The sequence below is a fragment of the Branchiostoma lanceolatum genome, chromosome 8 (genome assembly GCF_035083965.1).
Source record: "Branchiostoma lanceolatum isolate klBraLanc5 chromosome 8, klBraLanc5.hap2, whole genome shotgun sequence".
Classification (NCBI taxonomy): domain Eukaryota; kingdom Metazoa; phylum Chordata; class Leptocardii; order Amphioxiformes; family Branchiostomatidae; genus Branchiostoma; species Branchiostoma lanceolatum.
The window spans coordinates 5,229,706-5,249,172 of NC_089729.1; the positions used below are offsets into that span (position 1 = coordinate 5,229,706).

Sequence of the window (19,467 nt, forward strand, 5' to 3'; positions counted from 1 at the left end):
CACTGAAAATGTCCATTTTCCTTACACCGTGAAATTTTGCTACTGTTTGAAGGAATCATAGGTAATTACAACAGGTTTTTCATGTGATGATCATAGAGGCAGACATTTTTTTTTAGTCGAAAGTATGACGAAAATTTGTACACGATGTAGTAATACAAATATTACAACCATAACAGAAAATGTGATTTCTGTAGGATCTTTCTGTCAATGAGAATTGAACATGGTGGGGGTCATGCTGTCTAAAATCATATAACCTTCCATCCATCTAAGTAGTACACTGTATATTTTGAACACCTCGACCTGGAAACATGTTATGAGTGGAATCCTGTTCATGGCAACCACCTGTCCATCGCGACCGTTTTTGCTCGGTCCCCCGGGTGGTCGCCTTGGGCAGGTTTGACTGTACTTGGATTGCTGGGATGATGGTATCTCTTTAACATTTAGCACTCTGAAGCAGCCGTTTAGCACCCAATTCCGTATTGGTTACAGAGTACGGCAGCAGGGAGAAGGTTAAAGTAAAATTTTTCATACTTATCGTCATAGAAGCATGATATGAGGATTGAAATATTTCCCTCTGGTTTCTTCCCAAGTTCTTCAGAAGATGCAGAAGACAGTGATGATGATGAGGAGGACGTGGAGGATGCAGAGCCACCAGAGGCAGCCCCTGAGCTAGCCGCACCCCAGCCTCCCACACTAGAGGAACAACAGGCTGGCACTGTAGCACAAGTGGTCAGTACCAACCAAGCCTTACTGTTATTTTTGTTTCTTTCACTTTTATGTTCACTGTTTTCATGGTCACGTGACCTTATTATCATCACAGTGAAAAACCTCTTTTAATCATAGTTCGTTCGCACATCCGTCACACCCTCACACTGTGAAATTTTGCCATCGTGAAGATAAAGTGATTTACAGTATGTAGTATGGAAAATGTAAAGTGTTTCATTCACTGGAATATTCAACCAAAACGCTCAGTTTATTTTTAGATGTGATTTGCTAACTCAGATAAGCCTCCCTGCTAAGTCTTATGTATGACGTGTTTTTTTTTTTCACTCTAGGGGTAAAAAGCATTAAGCTATGGCATTCATAATGTCAATGGTCACAGCTAGTGCTGCGTACCTAAACGAAAAATCAGGTACTGGTACTGGTACAGAGGTTTAGGTACAGGACCTGTACCTGAACTTCTTCAATAATGACAGAAACATGAATAAACTGTTTTCAACTTGTCAGTATCTTTATACAAAACATAACTAGGTTTCCTACCCCCAAACTCCCTTGGCCTTGCTATCAAAACTCCCAGCCTGCCTGAATGATCTGTTGCATATTAGTTATGCTGTTCCAAGGTGTCACTTTGGTCATGTTTGGTGTTGCATGAGGCCATGAGGTCAGGAGATCAGTCACAAAATAGGCACATACTTGGTTTAAATCTATTTCGGTACAGTACCGGTACTTCATGATCTGTTATTTTGGACCTGTACCTAATTGATTTTTACGGTACAGCACCGGCCTCCTTTTCAGTCATGTATGCCGTGTGAGAGAGGTGTATTGTTCAGCTGATTGTGGATCTGAATAAACTCGAACTCACCCCACTGTGTTGTGTGTACAGGTGGAGATGTTTCCTGGCGTGGAGGTGGGCTACGTGCGGGACCTGGTCAACAGATACTGGCATTTCCCCCATCCACTCAACGTGTATGTTTGTAGCTTCTGGTTCTTCTTTATCTGTGTTATTCTGCGCAGCAGAAGTTGCGTCGGCGTGGCACAACATAGCATTGGACTCAAAATGTGTGCCGAAAACACACTACGGATTTGCTGCGGCAATGTGCCAACATCTGCACATTGACATCCACCAAGAACTGCTAAATTTTGTATATTTTTTGGTCATTCTGCACAGCAGAAGTAGTAGTGGAATTTGTATTGAAAATTGTATAATGGCTAACCTTGATGATAATTGTGTTTACTGATAGTGTATTTGCTTGTATATTGATGAAGGTTTAATAGACATCCAGGTAATAAGATACAGAATATAAATGTTACTCAAGCAACTGACCATTCAAAAAATCTATGTAGTGGCTGGTGTAACCTGTGGTGAATGGAATGAAAGAATAGAGTAGAGTAGAGTAGAGTAGAGTAGAGTAGAGTAGAGTAGAGTAGAGTAGAGTAGAGTAGAGTAGAGTAGAGTAGAGTAGAGTAGAGTAGTGTAGTGTAGTGTAGTGTAGTGTAGTGTAGAGTAGAGTAGAGTAGAGTAGAGTAGAGTAGAGTAGAGTAGAGTAGAGAAGAGAAGAGAAGAGTAGAGTTGAACAGAATAGAATAGAACAGAATTGAGTAGAATAGAACAAGGAGGAAAGACTGAAGTTTTAACTATTTGCATTGTACACTCACAACTCACACACCTTGATGATTTTGCCCACAGTTGTTGTGACTACCTGCTGGAACACCCGGACTACCCCAAGGCTCCAGTACAGCAACCTCCTGCAGCAGCTGCTGCCTCAAAAGCTCAGGACAAGGTAGGATGATTAAACTTCTCCAAAAGTCTCAACTGTTGTACTTAGTGGTGCATACCAAAACCCACGTTCCGGTTCCGGTTCGGACTCGAGTCCAGATGTTTCGGTTCAGGTCCGGACTTGTAAGCCCTCTAAACTAGGGAAAGATAATTTACACACAGATCAACTGCAGAACAACGTATATATTCAGAACATTATGCTCTCTACCCAGCATGGTGACCTACATATCGCGTCTCAAGTGCCTTGCTATGTATTTTGACGTTCCCTGGCACACTGGATCACTTCCACACACGGCTGGAACTTGTCATATACTACCGACTTGCCCCCTGTGACACGCATCATTCCCCACGCAGTAGATTTCCGACACTGCAGGAGGCAAAAACCAAGGATTCTAACAAAGACTTTCTGAGTTCCTGGCAACCTGACAAAATGGCGCCCACTGGGAACCACGTGACCCATGTCGTGGCTAAGCCAATCACATTGCTAGGTTCCCTTGACGTCACCCACATCTCGTGGGCAGTTGCGAGACTTCCAGATCTCAGTAATGACTCCCTTGATGAGTATACTTAGTCCTGGGGCTCCCCCAACCATGTGCAAGCACGTCCAACCCCCATATGATGGGGAATAAAAGACGTTGAATTGGATAGAGAGAGAGAGAGAGAGAGAGAGAGAGAGAGAGAGAGAGAGAGAGAGAGAGAGAGTTTGGTAGAGACTAGTGTTGTGCCCGTGTATGTGACACTTTACACCTATTTCCTCACTCGACTCGGGGGGAAAGGAGTACCATACTATGGTTAGGAATGTTCTTTTGGATGGGACGTAAAGCTGGAGGTCCTGTGTTTGAAGACAAACACTCCTCAAGCACTTTAAAGAACCCACCACACTTATCCAAAAGGGTAGGTCCTTCCTGGCCTTTAAACCCTTACAGCCTGGTTCTGGGTTGACATACAAAATTAGGTGCAGACATGCACCCACTATTTCGAGCCCAGCACTTAAAAGTCACAACAATTGTACCGTGCCCCCCCCCCCCATAATTCTTTTCTTGAAGTTCGTTCTGTTATTGTATTGATGCTGTAAATATTTATCTTACAGACAAACCAGACAGATTTCTTTAGGGAGTATTCAACTACAGTGTCTCCAACATATCGGGCACAGGTGCTGATGACTCTGCAAAACGAATATAGGAGGGTGAGTTTGACGTACTACCTTCGTGAGAACAAAGGTTTTGGTTGTTTGCTTGCCTTAGTGTGTGTGTAAGTGTGTTCCCACTGGTCAGGGTCCAGAGTGTCAGGCGGAAAATGTGAGGCGGAAAATGGTTTAACCTGGAGGCTTGCCATTTGGCAGCAAAATACTGTAATTCTTGTTTCTTTCACTGTAACTTTATGTTCACTGCTTTCACGGTCACCTCTGTACCATGAACTTCTCATTTCCGTGAAAAACCTGTTGTTATCATTTTTCATCCCTTCACACATCTGTTCTGTAAATCATTTGCCGCCGCCATGAAGTTTTAGTTCAGTGAAAATGTCCATTTTCCTTACACCGTGAAATTTTGCTACCGTGAAGATAAAGTGAATTACAGAACAAGGGATATAACCTAAAAACCCTCGAAACCCTTTAGTCACTTTATTGCCTGGGGGGGTGGGAGGTGGCGAGGCATTTATCAGCTGTAGTGACCTTGACATATTTATACTCATTCTTCCCCCGCACCATACCCAAGTGGAACACCCTGCCTGGCGCGGTTGTTAGGGCTCCCACCGTTGAGTCATTCTGCGCCAGGCTGGAGGCCTGACCGCCTTAGCCTGGGACCTCCTCCCCCCCTACTTTGCCCCTAGCGGGGTTATTTGGGGGTAACTGAAGTTAAAGTGACTGTTTTGGTTTTCCAGATCTCTGTGAAGGACATTCGTACAATCTTGCACTTTTACAAGTTTCACTATGCGCCATCGAAGAAGTTCATTCAAGAGAACATCCTCGCTAAACTTCCAGGTAAGCTGCTTTCGCTTAAGGCACCTTTTTTGCGTTTCGGCGCATGCGCGCCGGAACGCATTGTCCTGGCTTTTACCTTCAAGCAAGGCCTTCAAGGAAGGAACCAGGGAAGCTTGGTTCAACACTGTGTCGCACACAATAAGACCTTATATGGCAATACGTTCTCAAATCCTTGTATAGCCGTTGCCTTATATGGCAAGAGAGCACGAAAATGCAGGCAGGCTAGATTTGCATGTGACACAGGACGGCGACCGCATGTAACTGCTACAACTGTTCGGAAATATCATTGCATTGTGGTTTCGGACTTTGATATCCTGAAAAATGACCATATTACATCTATTCCACAAGATTGCAGAAGAAAAAAAATGATTTCGTCAAGAAAACGACCAAAAATCGGCATAAATGATACCATATAGTGAGGTTATAGCTTTACGTCCAGAGTGAATAGTTACGTACCGCAGCTTGGCCGATCTGGCAACGCGAAGCACTTCGGACCCAGAAGATCCGGGTTCGTCTCCGTGCATGGATTTTTTTTTTCTTTTTAGATATTGAATATCAAAAATATATATTGATATTATATTAATCTATCAATATCATATTTATGAATATCATTTTTTTTCATTAATAAATAAAGAAATATTTTATATTTGTTATTTTTAAATATTCATTTAATATATACAAGGCCTTTGTCTTATGAACAGGACTTCATAGATTCCAAACCCGGCATTCGAATTTTTCTGTTCATTGTAATGGAAAATACCGTGCAGCGGCTCCTATGCGCGGTAAGATGATTCTTGCAAAACACTCGCCACTAAACTTCTATCCCCGATGTAAACAGAGGCTCTTGATGTTGTTTGCAAAACAGCGATTCTTTGTTACAGTAGCAAATGCTCCATTGTTCAGTATCGACTTCATTCAGACAACACGGACGTGGAAAGTGGCGCCCCTCGGCACAAAACTATGGGAATTTTCATGAATTTTAGCAAAATTACCCAGGAAAATAAGGAAGAAATGTTGTAAATGCGGAAACCAGAATAATACGGATGAGGTAGCTGTTGATTTGTTTGACATTTGGTAGTCATTTTAGATAGAACCTTAGCTGTTATGAACTTCTATTTCACTTAATTACCATAGTGCTGATGATTCAATGGTGCTTTTTCAAATTTTATGTTTTATTGCGTGCCATGTACATAATTACATTGATAGCTTTTATAATGAGCCTATTATACATTTTACAAATAAGTACAAGTTGTAGGCCAAGACCAGCTTTTTCAAAAGCACTTAAGTTAAGTGACGTAACTTCAAAATTGCTTTCCCCAATCTGCCTTTCTCTATTAAAACAGTACTCATTTCCCAAAATGACAATTTTTCTTATAGACTGAACAGCCCTTGAGTGACTTCCTCTGGCAGATTTTACTTCAAGTAAAGGGAAAAGACAATTCACACTTATAAACGTAGCCGAAACGCCAGCTTTTTTTAAAAGCTCTTGTTTTTTTGCGGTTTCTTAAAGTCCTTGTTGGGAAAGGAACAGGTTCTTACAGGTTGTCCAAGTTTGCTGTTAGTAATTTGTTTGAGTGAAGTATTGTTTGAAATGTTTCTACCAAACCAATTTCTACTTTGCAGTGGTTCTTGTAGCAGAACTTTATCTCAGAAAGACTGATATATTGTTTTTGACTTGTCTTTCTGTGTCTGTCAGTGTGTCTGTGTCTTTGCCAGTCTGCCTGTGTCTCTGTATGTGTGTGTATGTGTGTCTTTGTCATCGTGTGTGTGTCTGTGTCCCTCTCTCTGTTTGTGTACATGTGTTTTTGTCAGTGTCTCTGTCAGTGTGTTTGTGTATGTGTATGCAGGGCTCGAAATTCAGTTTTGGGATCAGGTGCACTGGTGCACCCAACCTAAAAAATTGGGTGCCCCAAAAAAGTTTTGGGTGCACCACATAAAATAAAGTAGAATGTAACTATTGTAAGCAAAACCTAATCATAAACCTTACTGTTCCTCTTCTGAGCTTGTATCTGAAATGGGAGCTTGGTGACGACGCTTTCATATTTTACTTGCAAAGTCAAAAACAGTAATGACCATAAAAATAAAGTAAAAATAGAAATAATTTGAATGAAAAGTGTATTTATTAATCATCAAACAAAATATTTTTTTAATATGTGTACAAAATTACTGTGGTGCATTCATTTTCTCGATAGAATTTCAATAAGACTAACTAGTGACGTATAAGGGTCCCAGCGTGTTATCAACATCGACCTCGGTGAAGAAAAAAATCAACGCCACGGAAGAAATAAAGGAAAGCATTACTAGTACAGTCAAACCTGGTCTAACGACCACGTCCAAAAGACGACCATCGGCTCAAGACGACCGATTTCGGTCGGTCCCGATTTTTTTCCCCATAGACACAAGCATTAAGCAATGTGTAAAAGACGACCGCCTGTCTTGTGTGACCGCGACCAGCCCCAATCTGGACCGAAAGCGACCTAAATGTTACCGAAGACGACCGCGCCATTTCCGATGTGTGGCGGCGTCGGTTATTATGCTAAGTTGCCGGAAATCACTGTTGGTCGGCATGTTTCGCTGCGCGGAAAAATCAAAATGGCGCTCGTGGTCATAGGTCATCGGGAATACTCTACTATTATGTGGGTGGGACTATAGTGTGTGGTGTGATTTACCGTACATTTAATTGCACAAAATGTTAACTTATTTCATCAAAGACATTCTTTGAATAAAGGAAATATGTATCCATACATCATATTTTATTTGTAACATTTCATTCCGTAGATAACATTTTTTTTAACACAATGCTCGCCTATCCTTCAAGTGAAGTGTCCCAAGTAAACAACGTCTCGCTAGAGGTATTTTGTCAGCAATTTTCTAGCGTTTTGGCGGTTTTGGACATTTAAAACCCACATCAGGAGCAAAAACAAAACATGCACGATATTTTCATGGATAACGTTGCTATAAAGAGCCAGTATTTTCTCTGCGGCGCTGCCGATCTTGAAAGAATGCTCTCGAACCTTTTTGCTAAAACCCAAGCCGCCATTTTTTTTCGGCCACGCCGGCGAATTCTTTTACACAAAGAACCTTGTCGGAAAAATACAAACGCCGGTTCGTGATTATTAACTTGAAAGAAAGGCTGGTAGACAACTCGGGCACCGATTGAACCGACCAAGGGCACAATAACATTTGATTTTCCATGGTGCCTTGATTCCAAGCCAAGCTTATGATTGCACTGTGCTGATTTTCTTTGAAGAACAAAGGAAATGGCGACCAAGGTTTCAGACAACTCTCTAGCTAGTGCTTTAAAAAGGGTCGTTTTCAAGCGGGGTTCAGTTCTTTTCGTACGAACACGATGGCGAGCAAACCGAAGTTGGAGAAGAAGACGTTGACGTTGGGAGAGAAGATTGAGGTGATCCGGCGGTACGAGAAAGGTGGGGTTGGAGCGCGTGGCCTTGCCCAGGACTTCGGCGTGGGGAAGACTCAGCTTGATGTCAGATATCAAGAACCTATGTGCTGAAGAAGGGTTGGGAGAGCTGTTAGACGTGTTTGATCAGGCAGATGACATGCTCAGCACCGTTTGGAGCCAGAGAAGACTGGCAGGAAGGCAGACTAAGATTGATCAATTCTTTAAGACTAAGTAAATTGTTCAAGACCTAGTGATGAAAGATGTATTATATAAACTTTGCAATGTATGTTAAGTATGTAATGTATGTACATGTATGTAACATTTGATCAGTTTTGTAATATCTTAATTTTGTAGTTTGTAGTTTGTAGTTTTGTAATTTATGTAATATGTCTAGAATGTAAAACTCATGTAAAGTACTTTGCACCACATGTAATTAAACACCATTAACTTTGAAATTTGTGTGTCTGTCGTATCTTGTCATTTTGCATTATTTCTAAGAAGACCACTTGTCTAAGATGACCACTTTAGATAGGTCCCCAGGGTGGTCGTCTTAGACAAGTTTGACTGTATATTTAAAAGCCTTGGTATTTTGGCAGTCTCTTCTGACATTAGAAAAAGCCTCATGCACGCTGTTTTGAAGCTTTCAAAATAGAAATTAGCTCAAATTCTAACACCAAAATCTTAAACAAGTACTACAGCAAAGAGCTTATTATTTTCTTACACTTAGATGTCAAGAATATGCTGTCTACTAGTGTGCAGTGATACCTTTACACATTAAACCGTACGAAAATATTTGGGTGCACCAGTGCACCCACAGTAAAAAATTAGGTGCACAGCTCCAAAATTGGGTGCACTGGGTGCACATGCACCCAGTATTTCGAGCCCTGGTATGTGTGTGTCTCTCTGTTTGTGTGTCTGTGTCTTTGTCAGTGTGTCTGTCTCTCTGTCCGTGTGTTTGTGTCCCTCTGTTTGTGTTTGTGTGTGTATGTCCCTCTGTTTGTGTGTATATGCATATGTGTCCCTCTGTGTGTGTCTCTCTGTCAGTGTCTGTGTCTCAATGTATGTGTGTGTGTTTCTACTGTGCAGTTTCTGCAGGGGGTGAAGCATGCCATCCCTACATGTAATTGCCCTGATTATTTTGTGCCTTGTTCACCAGACGCAGTAGTTGCCAGTCCCCAGCAGAGGATCAACAGGAGACGAAGCAATGAGTTGCCCAATCCCCAGTGCGAGGTCCTGGTCAACCTGGAGGATGGTGACGGTAGGCGACTTTCACTACATATGGCATCGTATGGCGCAATCGGTAGGGCGTTTCGCCCAGAACCGAAAGGTCTCGGGTTCGAAACCACCGGTATGGCCCAATGTTGTGCCCTTGGGAAAGGCACTTTACATGAATTTCCTCACTCCACCCAGGTGTGAATGGGTACCTGACTTTGATTGGGGAAGGTCATATTGAGGTCACCTGCTGGCGCTGAATGGCAGCTGCCAGACCCCTGCGACAGTTTCATAAAGTGCAAGTGTGCAAATATGTATCATGTGTATTATTGTGTATTATGTGATTTATCATCATTGTAAACTCTGCAGCAATTCAGCATTGGCTGCCATTGCATGGGTACTTTCGGACCAATAAACCAATAAACCATTCACTACAAGGAGTTCTTGCATCCTAGAAATAGAGGGTGCATGTGCACCTTTGTACACCCAAAATTGGAGCTGTGCACCTAATTTTTGACTGTGGGTGCACTGGTGCACCTAGATATTTTTGTACGCTATAGGATAGAGGAACTATTGTACACTAGTATATACTCTTAATATTCTTGAAGAGGTATCAGAAAAGGAATATAAACTTTGTTGGTTGTACTTTGTTTGATGTACTTGTCAACTTGTTGAAAATTTTGAAGTCAGCTAGAGAAATTTCAGATGGAAGTTCGAGAGGCAGTTGGGCTTGTAATTATGTTTTGCTGACATTCTACTTGATATTGTGCACCCAAAATTCTTTCTGTGCACCAAAATTTTTAGGTTAGGCGCACCAGTATGTGGAGTTGTGGACTGATTTTTAATACTGGAAGAATTATCTGAAGGAACGCCAAAAAGTGGCCACATTGGCCAGGCTTTCTTTATGCAGAGGTTGTCATTTATGATGGTACTGCTCTTGAAGCAACAAGCTCTTCCAAAAACTGTTCACACCAAAGGATCGTAATTTTTTTATGCATGATACTTCTCCATATTCCCAATATCCCAAGCAATATTAGGGCCCGAAAATTGGATTTTGAAAGTCAATTTCTTAAGTCATTTCTATACATGATTAGTTCAAACAACACTTTCACTATGTATAGGGACATCCATGATGCAAATATTTGATGTCGGTGTGATGCGAGAACTCACTGAAAATCTTCGCGGGGGCTTTTGTAGGCTCGCGAAACTAAGGGGATCCTTGTATGGCTCGTTTTTGTGCGGTTTCAAGATGCGCAAAGTGTGAATTTATTACGCAAATGTGCTAAACAGTGTTAGTAAATGTCACTACCATAAAGATTTCAGCATTTTTTTATTTCCATTTTTGGGGCCCTAATATTGCTTTGGTTGCCTCTAAAAACATTGTCAATATGTCTTTTTTTCTCCCAGAAGCGAAGTACAAGAGAAGTTTCAAGGTGCGACTGCTGAAGCTGCCTCGTGTGAAATGCTCCGTGAATAAAACAGGAGTCTGCAAGGAGCTAAAGGAAGAGATAGACTTCGTTGTGGAGAGAACCAGGCAGCAGAAGGAGGTGGGACTGGGCTGGAAATGTGTTCTATCTATTTCTGGTGAAATGTCATCCCAGAAAACATTTTAAACCTCCTTCTAACATCTGCTTGGTGATAGACTGTACATAGCCTCCAAACCCTAACCTTTTGTCCCCATGAAGCTGACATGGCTTAAAATGTTTTCCTCTCATACAATTTGTGACTAATGATACTGAGTTTGTCTTGTTTTAACTTGCCTCTTTGATAGTTTTTTTGCTTATTCTATAGATTGAACTGTTGAATCTGTTCAATATAACTTTGCCAAATACTAGTTGCAAAGTCCTTTTTCAGCAAGTTTATTTCAACAAACTGCAAAATTATGGAACTGTTGAGTGTTTTCCTCCCGAATACAACCACAAGCCTTTGGTTAACAATGTTCACTGCCTAGAGCTGTGTACAGTGTACCGATACAGTACCGGGTACAATCAATTAGGTACAGGTCCAAAATACCTGACCCTGCTGTATCTGTACTGGACCTGACTGGGGATGGCCACTTTGACAGATAAAATTACTATGAAATTACCGTGGCAGTGCTCTAAAGCCACTCTAACGCACAGAAAACACATTTGCATGGCTGGAGTCAAATTTTCATCTGTGTTTTCATAAAAATAATACCTAACACAATCAAATATTATGTTTTTACCAGTTCAAACATGCTTTTGTCCCTATTGAAAATCTAGCATTTTCCGAACAAGTAGTTTAGGTACAGGTTCAGGTCCGGACCTATACCTAAACCCGTGTACCTGTACCTGTACCTAAAATTTGTTTAGGTACACAGCTCTATGACACCGCCATCTCCAAGCGTCTTCATCTCCCATCAGCTTAGTTCAAGTGATCAGTTATGGCCCTGCATTGACCAAACTCATTAAAAAAAATCCCCGTCCCCAGGAAGCGGACCATCTCCTGGCCCTGCGGCTGAACGAAGAGCAGTACGAAGCTGCGGGCCAGATGATCGAGTGCGGCTGCTGCTTCGGCGAGGTCACGTTCGAGGACATGGTGCAGTGTTACGACGGACACCTGTTCTGTGCAGACTGCCTGAAGAACTACACCAAGGAGAAGGTCTTCGGAGCAGGACAGGTACTGGCAATCTTCAAACTTCATCAAAAATTAGAATTCCCTCATTCCGGGTGCAATGGCCGAGTGGGTAGAGTGTTCGCCTTGCACACGGTAGGTCGTGAGTTCGAACCCCGGCCGGATCATACCAAAGACTTTAAAAATGGTACATACTGATTTCTCTGCTTAGCACTCAGCATTTGGGAAAAGAGTATGGAAGTTAAACACACATCACTACCAGCGGACTAGCCCCCTGCTGTAGAGACTTGCACAAAGTTGTGTGGCCCAAGGGCTGAGAATCAGAGATGGGCGCCGCCATATGTTCCACTAAGTGGCGCGGGAGGACTTTTAAGTTACTAACTAACTTATTGTTTGAAAAAACAAATAATCTATTTTTTAGCAAGACAGGCACTGTGACTCCCAAAACTCTCAGCAAAATCAAAAAAGATTACTCAAAAAGATTTGTCAAATTTTTATTTTTGTCACCTGACCTCACAATTGTACATTCTTGTACAAGTATTGGTCTTTAGGTTCTAGCATTGAAAACATAGGCACTAAATCTGAGACTCTGACATATTCTGGCATAACTTGAGAGCTTGTGAGTGAATCCTTATGATAGTTGGTATGTTGATAGGTGTCGGTAAAATGAAGGACAGGTTTGACTATGTACCTCCTAGTAGCATTCTATGGTACTGCAGCAGAACTTCAGGTTTTTGCATCTCCTTATCTATACAAAATCAGGTTTATGTTGCCTAAAATGAAATATGTCCTGACATAAGCAAAGGGATGATTGACATGTGTCAATCTCTGCAGGCGGCTCTGAGCTGTATGACTGATGGCTGTGACAGCACCTTTCCATTGGGTGAGTACCACTTGATGCTAGGGAAGCTGTATGTCAGGGTAGACATTGCAATCTGACAGAATACCTAGTAACCAATTCTATCTGTCTATACTTACTGGGCAAAGTCCAGGTGCATGGGAATAGGTGGTGCTGCTGAAATATAGTAGTAAGTGTGCATGTCCTGTGAAAAGTATAATGATTTACCTATTGCCTTCACACACATGTTTAAAAATGTAATGATGTTGACCTTGGTTATAAGGTCATGAAGTTGACCTTTGATCTAAAAGTGATGATGTTGACCTCTGTCTCCAGGTCAGCAAGAAAATTCTTTCCACGTATAATGCATTCAATGTGAAAAGTAGTGATAAATCACTTGCCTTCAAAAATACATGTATGTGACCTTTGGCCTACTGCTGACCCTGTTGACCTCTGCCCCCAGGTCAGCTGGAGAAAGCCCTGCCTGAGAACATGTTGAAGAAGTACCAGGAGAGGCTGGAGGAGGAGAACATTAACCTGGCCGGGCTGGACGACCTCGTACGGTAAGGTCATCACCATGGCAACACCATTGCCATGGTTACATGAAGGCACACACATGTAGAATAGTTTCTCAGCTTAGGAATACTTGCTGTAGCTCAGTTAGGGGCTGAAAGGGGATGCTTCACTTTCCTCCTTTTTTATTCAGAAACGCACCAAAGTCCAGGCAAGAGCAATGATAACAAGAAATTGAAGGTCTCATACCTCCTTTATATATGTGGAGTTTTTTTGTGAATTTGTTGTTTTATTTCTAATTCAACTAATGTCTATGCATTTTTCCTGCCAGCCTACAGAACAAACTTCGGACCCCGGCCAAGAAAACCTTCCCAGTCTGCAATTACACCATCTTCTGCCTCGCATCCTGTCACTCTCCAATATTCAAATAACTACAGACACACACCAGGATAAACAAACAAACAAACAAACACACAGACCAAAAACAATGCCTTCATGGAGGTAATGATTAAATCTGGTCAGTGTTCCCCTGCAGTTTCTCCAGGATACCCTAAAACCCCATGCTAGCCCCTGGTTTAACCGTCTCCTTGCTGTTTTCCAAAAGGATTTGTTAGTCACAACATAGATCATAATAACTATATAGAGAGGGTTGATTTCTCTAGTTAACACATGTGTTTCTTGTGTTGCAGGTGCCCCAGCTGCGACTATGCTGCTATCCTGGCCGAGGGGGACAAAGTGTTCCGCTGTCAGAACCCAGAGTGCATGAAGGTAAAGGAAAGTGATCTCGAACCAGTTTAGCTCAAATGAACTCAATGAACAGACGAGCTAATCTTCCACTGGTCGTGACAGGAAGACAGACGCTATATACAGTAATTACAGGTTCATTGTACCGGGGAAATTCCCCTAGCTCTTTTCGACAAGCACAATGAACATTGGACCACGGCTTAACGTCCCGGCCTAAGGACTGCGAACCTTTCTGGTAGCGTGCATGTCGGTTGAGCGACACAGCCGGGATCGATCCCGGGGCTTCTAGTTCAGGAGGCAAGATCGCTAACCACCGGTCTACACACGCTACTTAGGACTGCTTCGTAATTAGTTTCAGTGCCTTTGTGTCTAGACTCTGGGAAAATCCTGAAAAATCCTCGAAAATTTAGCTGTAGACTCAACTATAATTCTTGAATCTTCTTAGTAATTGTTGCTTTGCCTAGTGTATTTGTTTTACCTTCCCAAGCAAAATATTCCCACCACAAAAAAATGTAAGAAAAGAATGAAGAAAATATCATCTCCTTGATGTGTTTGTACTCACTCACTGTGGGTAAAAGTGTGATGCTTTTTTCTTACGACTGTTATTTTCCCCCTTGTTAGTTTTTTTAACACTCTGAGCGTAGTGTTTGTGTTGCTTCTATTGACATGTGAGTGTCATTCCTTCTTCTGATGTTTGATCTGTTAATTTCACTCAAGAAGTCGGATTAAACCCTCTAGCAAACGCTGTCAAATCGCTTGTCTGCAGCAAGGTCGCCAACTAGGGTGGATACCGGTTCGGCTTAATAAGGTCCAAGTCCAAGTTTAGGTCCAGAGATTTAGGTTCAGGTCCGGACCTGAACCTGGACCTGATCCTGTCCAGTTGATGTTTTGTTTTACTAGACCAATATTAAGCATAGAGAATAATACTGACATGCACGACCATAAAAGTTTCTTGGTGAAAAGACTTTCAAGATAAACCAGTATTTGATATTTGAATGTTGCACTTATTTTGAATGCCTTTTTTGTCAGAGGGAGGACTCAAAACGCTTTTTATCAAACAAAATAGAAAAATATATTTGTACTTTGTTCAGTTTTTTTGGACTCAGGTTTTTGGCTTTCAGATTTTTTAGACTTGGTTCTTAGATGTTATAAAGGTCCGAATCAGGTCCAGCGAACCGGTATCCACCCCTATCGCCAACGTGCCACAGCTTCAATGAGATGCCCGATTTACTAAACTTGACCTCTGTACCCTCCAGCAAACCTGTCGGCACTGCAAGGAGGACTGGGCAGGGCACTTCGGCATCCCCTGCCAGGAGGTGGAGGGGGCAGACGACACAAAATTCAGAACATCCATGTAAGAATTATTCCTTTGAAAAGTGAAAGTCTCAAAGTCAAACCAGTTCAGCTCACTGAAGAACTATTCTTCAACTTGTTGTGAATAAGACGACAGATGCTGTATACTAGTGCTGCGTACCTAAACGTAACATCAGGTACCGGTACAGAGGTTTAGGTACAGGTCTGGACCTGTACCTGTACCTGAACAACATGTGTTCTTCTGAACTTCTTCAATAATGTCAGTGTCTTTAAGAAATTAACTAGGTTTCCTACCACCAAACTCCCTTGGCCTTGCTATCAAAACTCCTGGCCTGCCTGAATGATCTGTTGCATATTAGTTACGCTGTTCCAAGGTGTCACTTTTGGTATTGTAGGAGGCCATGAGGTCAGGAGATCAGTCACAAAATAAGCACATACTTGGTGTAAATTTATATCGGTACAGTACTGGTACTTCATGATCCGGTATTTTGACCCTGTACCTAATCAGTTTCAACGGTTCAGTACCAGTACACAGTACCGGTACGCAGCACTACTGTATACTGTACAGTATTTACACCCCTAGCAGTTCACCTTATGGTCACACTCAGCACACTGATAAGACAAGTGGTATTCCCAGGTGTATGATGGCTCAAACAAAATGTACATGTAGCTTGTATACAAAATTAAGAAATAAAAGTAAAGTAACAGTTACTTTAGCTACTGGATACTTTCGAAAGTTGCTTGCCAATGAGTAACTTATCTTGCGTATCTTACTACCTGGATGTCTAACCTTCATCAACATGAATAAAAATAAAATTCAAGTTGACTGGTTACATAGTGCATCTTTGCTCCCTTCCTTTGCAGAGAAGAGAAAATGACAGAAGCTAAGATCAGGACGTGCCACCAGTGCAAAGCCAAGTTCACCAAACATGATGGGTGCAATAAGGTAGGTTTGACTCTTGGTCGATGGCAGATTTTTCAGTGCGCCTTTTCCCAAAACTACATTTCACACCTTTATTAACCTTCTCCCTACTGCCTAACTATACAACCGATAGGGAATTGGGTGCCAAACGGCTACTTCTGAGTGCTAAAGGTTATTTACTGACAAAGTGACTCCCTTGTCCTCAGATGACCTGTCGCTGCGGTGCTAAGATGTGCTATGTGTGCCGCAAGCCGATCAAGGACTACAACCACTTCTGTCGCCACGCAAGGAACCCCGGAGAGCCGTGTGCCGTCTGCACGGCCTGCTCTCTCTGGACGAGCACAGAGGTAGGGTAGAACCCCGCAGTACTGACATTCTGAAACAAGTTTTAACTGTGATTACCCACACAAAAATTGGACTTACCCAAATGTTCAACTGTACAACACCAGTCTTTGTCAAGGAATGAGCAATCCACCGCTGAGATGACGTCACGTTATGCAGATAAGACACGTGTCTAGGTGAGCAGTGGACCATATGTCCCCATCTCTAATTTGAGTAAGTCCAATTTTTGTGTTGGAAATTACAGTTAAAACTTGTTTCAGAATGATTTCTACCAACACAGATGAACTGTCAAGCTAAAACAGTACTGACATGTCTGGCAAGGTGATCTTGTAGTTAGGGTTGTTAACTTAGAAGCTAATTGTGTGGCGTAACGGCAGAGCATTCGTTGTACCTGGTGCGAATCCTGTCATGTCACCGATCTTGTGCCATTGGGAAAAGCACTTTACACAAATTTCCTCACTACACCCAGGAGTGAACTGTTCTCTCTGGACGAGCACAGGTAGGATAGAACTGCAGTTCTGACATGTCTGCCAAGGTAATCTTGTGGTTAGGGTTAATTTAGAAGCTAATGGTTCTGTGTTCAAATCCACCAGAAAATCTAAAAATAATATGTCAGAAACGTGTTTGTTTGTTTGTTTGATTTGTTATGTTTAGCCATAAGTATGGCTAAACATATTGTTTTCTCTCATGTTTCTTCTTCTTCTTCTTCTCCTGTCAAATCTTCAAATCGATTCATCTCTGTCATTTTTTGACCAAATGACCTGAAATTTGGTACAGAGGTAATGTAGGCAAAAAAACAATGTGCGTTCTTTTCCTTGTTTTGATATTGACCTTAAAAGTGATTTTATTGAGGTTTTTAGGCTATTTTTAGCATATCTTGGCCTCCTGCGCCCTGGTATTTCAACCGAATGACCTGAAATTTGCTGTATATGTGGCTTGAACAAATATTTAAAGGACTACATTCCCATTTTTGGCATACATATATTCAAAACGATTTATTTTGGGCTTTCTTGACAATATTTGCCACTTCTGTCACTTTCAATACTACATATGACCTACAGGTCATTGACCCCGAGTGCCTTGCACCTGGCCAAGCTGGAAGTTTGCTTACGAGGAGGAAAGACCGGACATAAACATTTAACGTGATTATCAGGAAAACACCATGTTCCCTTAAACTCAGTGGTTAAATTGCAGTTTAGGAAATTTTATAACAGAAAACAAGTTAAATCAATGATTTTGTGAATGTTTATTCTAGCATTAGTTATTCCAGATATTTTCAAACTCCAAATTCTTCAACACAACACGGGAGATCGTTTCTCCTCAGACTGGCGCGACGTAGCGTCCACCACCAGGCCTTCCTACATGTCCTACGTACGGGCGTATGGATCGTAGAATTCGGCAAAAAAGGAATGATTAGGCCAGTAGAGTCAGTCCCCGGTAAGGTCAATGATTCGCCCCTTTGCGCTACCTTGTAACGTTAAATGAATGTACCCTCTGGTGGCCAAACTTCACTGACAAACTTTCTCCCTATTATCATCATGAGCTTGCGTTAGTCTGGTACTGGTGACTATTATGTGCCGGGAATGTTTATCTATCGCACGCCTTGGAAGGAAGTTCAACCATGATAAATGGTCGGCCGTTGCGAAAATTTGGAATCCCATGCTGTTGATTTTCGTGATTGAATCTGTAAGAAAATATATTTTCATGTCGTTCATGTTTTTAGGACGGACGCCGGGACGGGGTGAATTTTTTTTATCATTTTCGTCCCGTTAGTAATGCAAATCGAATCGTGTTGCACAAGAGGCAAAACACTAAAAACGTGGGTCTTGTGGAGTGTTTTGGAGCGGGAAAATGCTGGATATTAGCGGTGCCGAACAGTGTACATCGTCGCGCGCGGGTGACGCTCCGTCAAAACAAATCCGCTGGTGGTCTAGCGCGGCCACCGAAAATAGGCAGAAACACACAGGAGGACTTAGCACCTTCGTTTATGAGGGCAATTGTGAAAATCTTTTGTTACAAATTGTTCGAACATTGAAACATTTGGATAGATGGTTTGAGTTCTGTTCTAAATAAAGAGATTTTTGTGTAGTTACGTTCGAAATGTTTCCAACGTATGTGAAATAAGTTCAAACATGTTATAAGTTTCAATTCTAATTGTTTGAACACTTTAGAACTATTGTGACTTAGACATTCTTTTAATCAAAATAGTTCAAACATATTACAAAAATTATATTAAAACCCTCTCGGTGACTTTGAATTGACTCAAATATGTTGTTTTTGGTCATTTCCTTCGTCTCCTGTCAAATCTTCATATGTATACTATGGAAAACTTCATTCTTCCCTGGGGTTGATCTTTTTTAATTCAATTTTGAACTGGGTTGATTATGCGCAAGAGTGTAATTTTCAGCGGATATTTTTCGACTGGTTTACATGGAAATGGCACGGAATATCCCATTCTTGCAAGGGGAGGATTATTTAATTATTTCTTTCAATTTTGAGCTGGAATGATTATGAAAAAGTCCATTTTTTAGCAGAAGTGTATTTGTTAATCAATTAGTGGATATGGTTGTGGACTGGTCCATATTGTCTTGAGGTGCTACTGGAAGACTGGGGTGATTCATTTTTTTAGTGCAAGTATTTTAGAATGGTCCATTGTTATTTTGGGAGAGTCCATTTTTTGCATGGCGAGGAGTATGGCTAAACATGCTGTATTTGCTCGCAAATGTTGCCTTTCTAGTTTAAACCTTTGTTTATTCATGAGAAGCCCAATTGGCATGCAGACCGCTTTTTATTGCTGTCATAAGGAAGAGTAAAGGGTCATATGAAATATGACAGAGATACAAATTACATCATTTAAGTCCTAATAACTCTATCAGTGTGTAAGTTTCAGTTTTTTTATTTTGCCAGGAGAAACGTTGAATGTAATTTTTCCCCCTTATAACTAGGAGGACGACGAGAGAGCTACAGAGGAAATTCAGAAAGCAGCAAGAGAACAAAAGAAGGCAGAAGGTGAGAGAGTTCTGCATGCAGGCCACACCAGTTTATTACCTCCAGGAAAGGAGGTAATAAACTGGTAGACACAATTTTTTTTTTTGGACAGATCCAG

The 19,467-nt window shown here is 41.6% G+C and overlaps 2 protein-coding genes and 1 long non-coding RNA gene across 3 annotated transcripts in view; 2 read left to right on the forward strand and 1 right to left on the reverse strand.

Moving 5' to 3' along the window:
* Positions 1 to 19,467, reverse strand: part of LOC136440108 (transmembrane channel-like protein 7) — a 382,010-nt gene that overhangs the window by 129,047 nt on the left and 233,496 nt on the right. The window lies entirely within an intron of this gene.
* LOC136439638 (E3 ubiquitin-protein ligase RNF216-like) overlaps positions 1 to 19,467 on the forward strand; it is a 32,002-nt gene that overhangs the window by 9,150 nt on the left and 3,385 nt on the right. The window contains exons 6-20 of the mRNA XM_066435110.1: positions 591 to 729; positions 1,604 to 1,686; positions 2,408 to 2,501; positions 3,588 to 3,683; positions 4,379 to 4,478; positions 9,038 to 9,139; positions 10,501 to 10,640; positions 11,545 to 11,733; positions 12,523 to 12,571; positions 12,990 to 13,089; positions 13,729 to 13,807; positions 15,040 to 15,137; positions 15,962 to 16,043; positions 16,226 to 16,366; positions 19,307 to 19,370. Of these exons, the coding sequence (XP_066291207.1) occupies positions 591 to 729; positions 1,604 to 1,686; positions 2,408 to 2,501; positions 3,588 to 3,683; positions 4,379 to 4,478; positions 9,038 to 9,139; positions 10,501 to 10,640; positions 11,545 to 11,733; positions 12,523 to 12,571; positions 12,990 to 13,089; positions 13,729 to 13,807; positions 15,040 to 15,137; positions 15,962 to 16,043; positions 16,226 to 16,366; positions 19,307 to 19,370 (1,556 nt within the window). The remainder of the gene's footprint in view (positions 1 to 590; positions 730 to 1,603; positions 1,687 to 2,407; positions 2,502 to 3,587; positions 3,684 to 4,378; positions 4,479 to 9,037; positions 9,140 to 10,500; positions 10,641 to 11,544; positions 11,734 to 12,522; positions 12,572 to 12,989; positions 13,090 to 13,728; positions 13,808 to 15,039; positions 15,138 to 15,961; positions 16,044 to 16,225; positions 16,367 to 19,306; positions 19,371 to 19,467) is intronic.
* Positions 6,781 to 8,336, forward strand: LOC136439643 (uncharacterized). The gene is made up of 2 exons (XR_010756553.1): positions 6,781 to 7,911; positions 8,034 to 8,336. It is a non-coding gene; the product is annotated as an uncharacterized lncRNA (long non-coding RNA).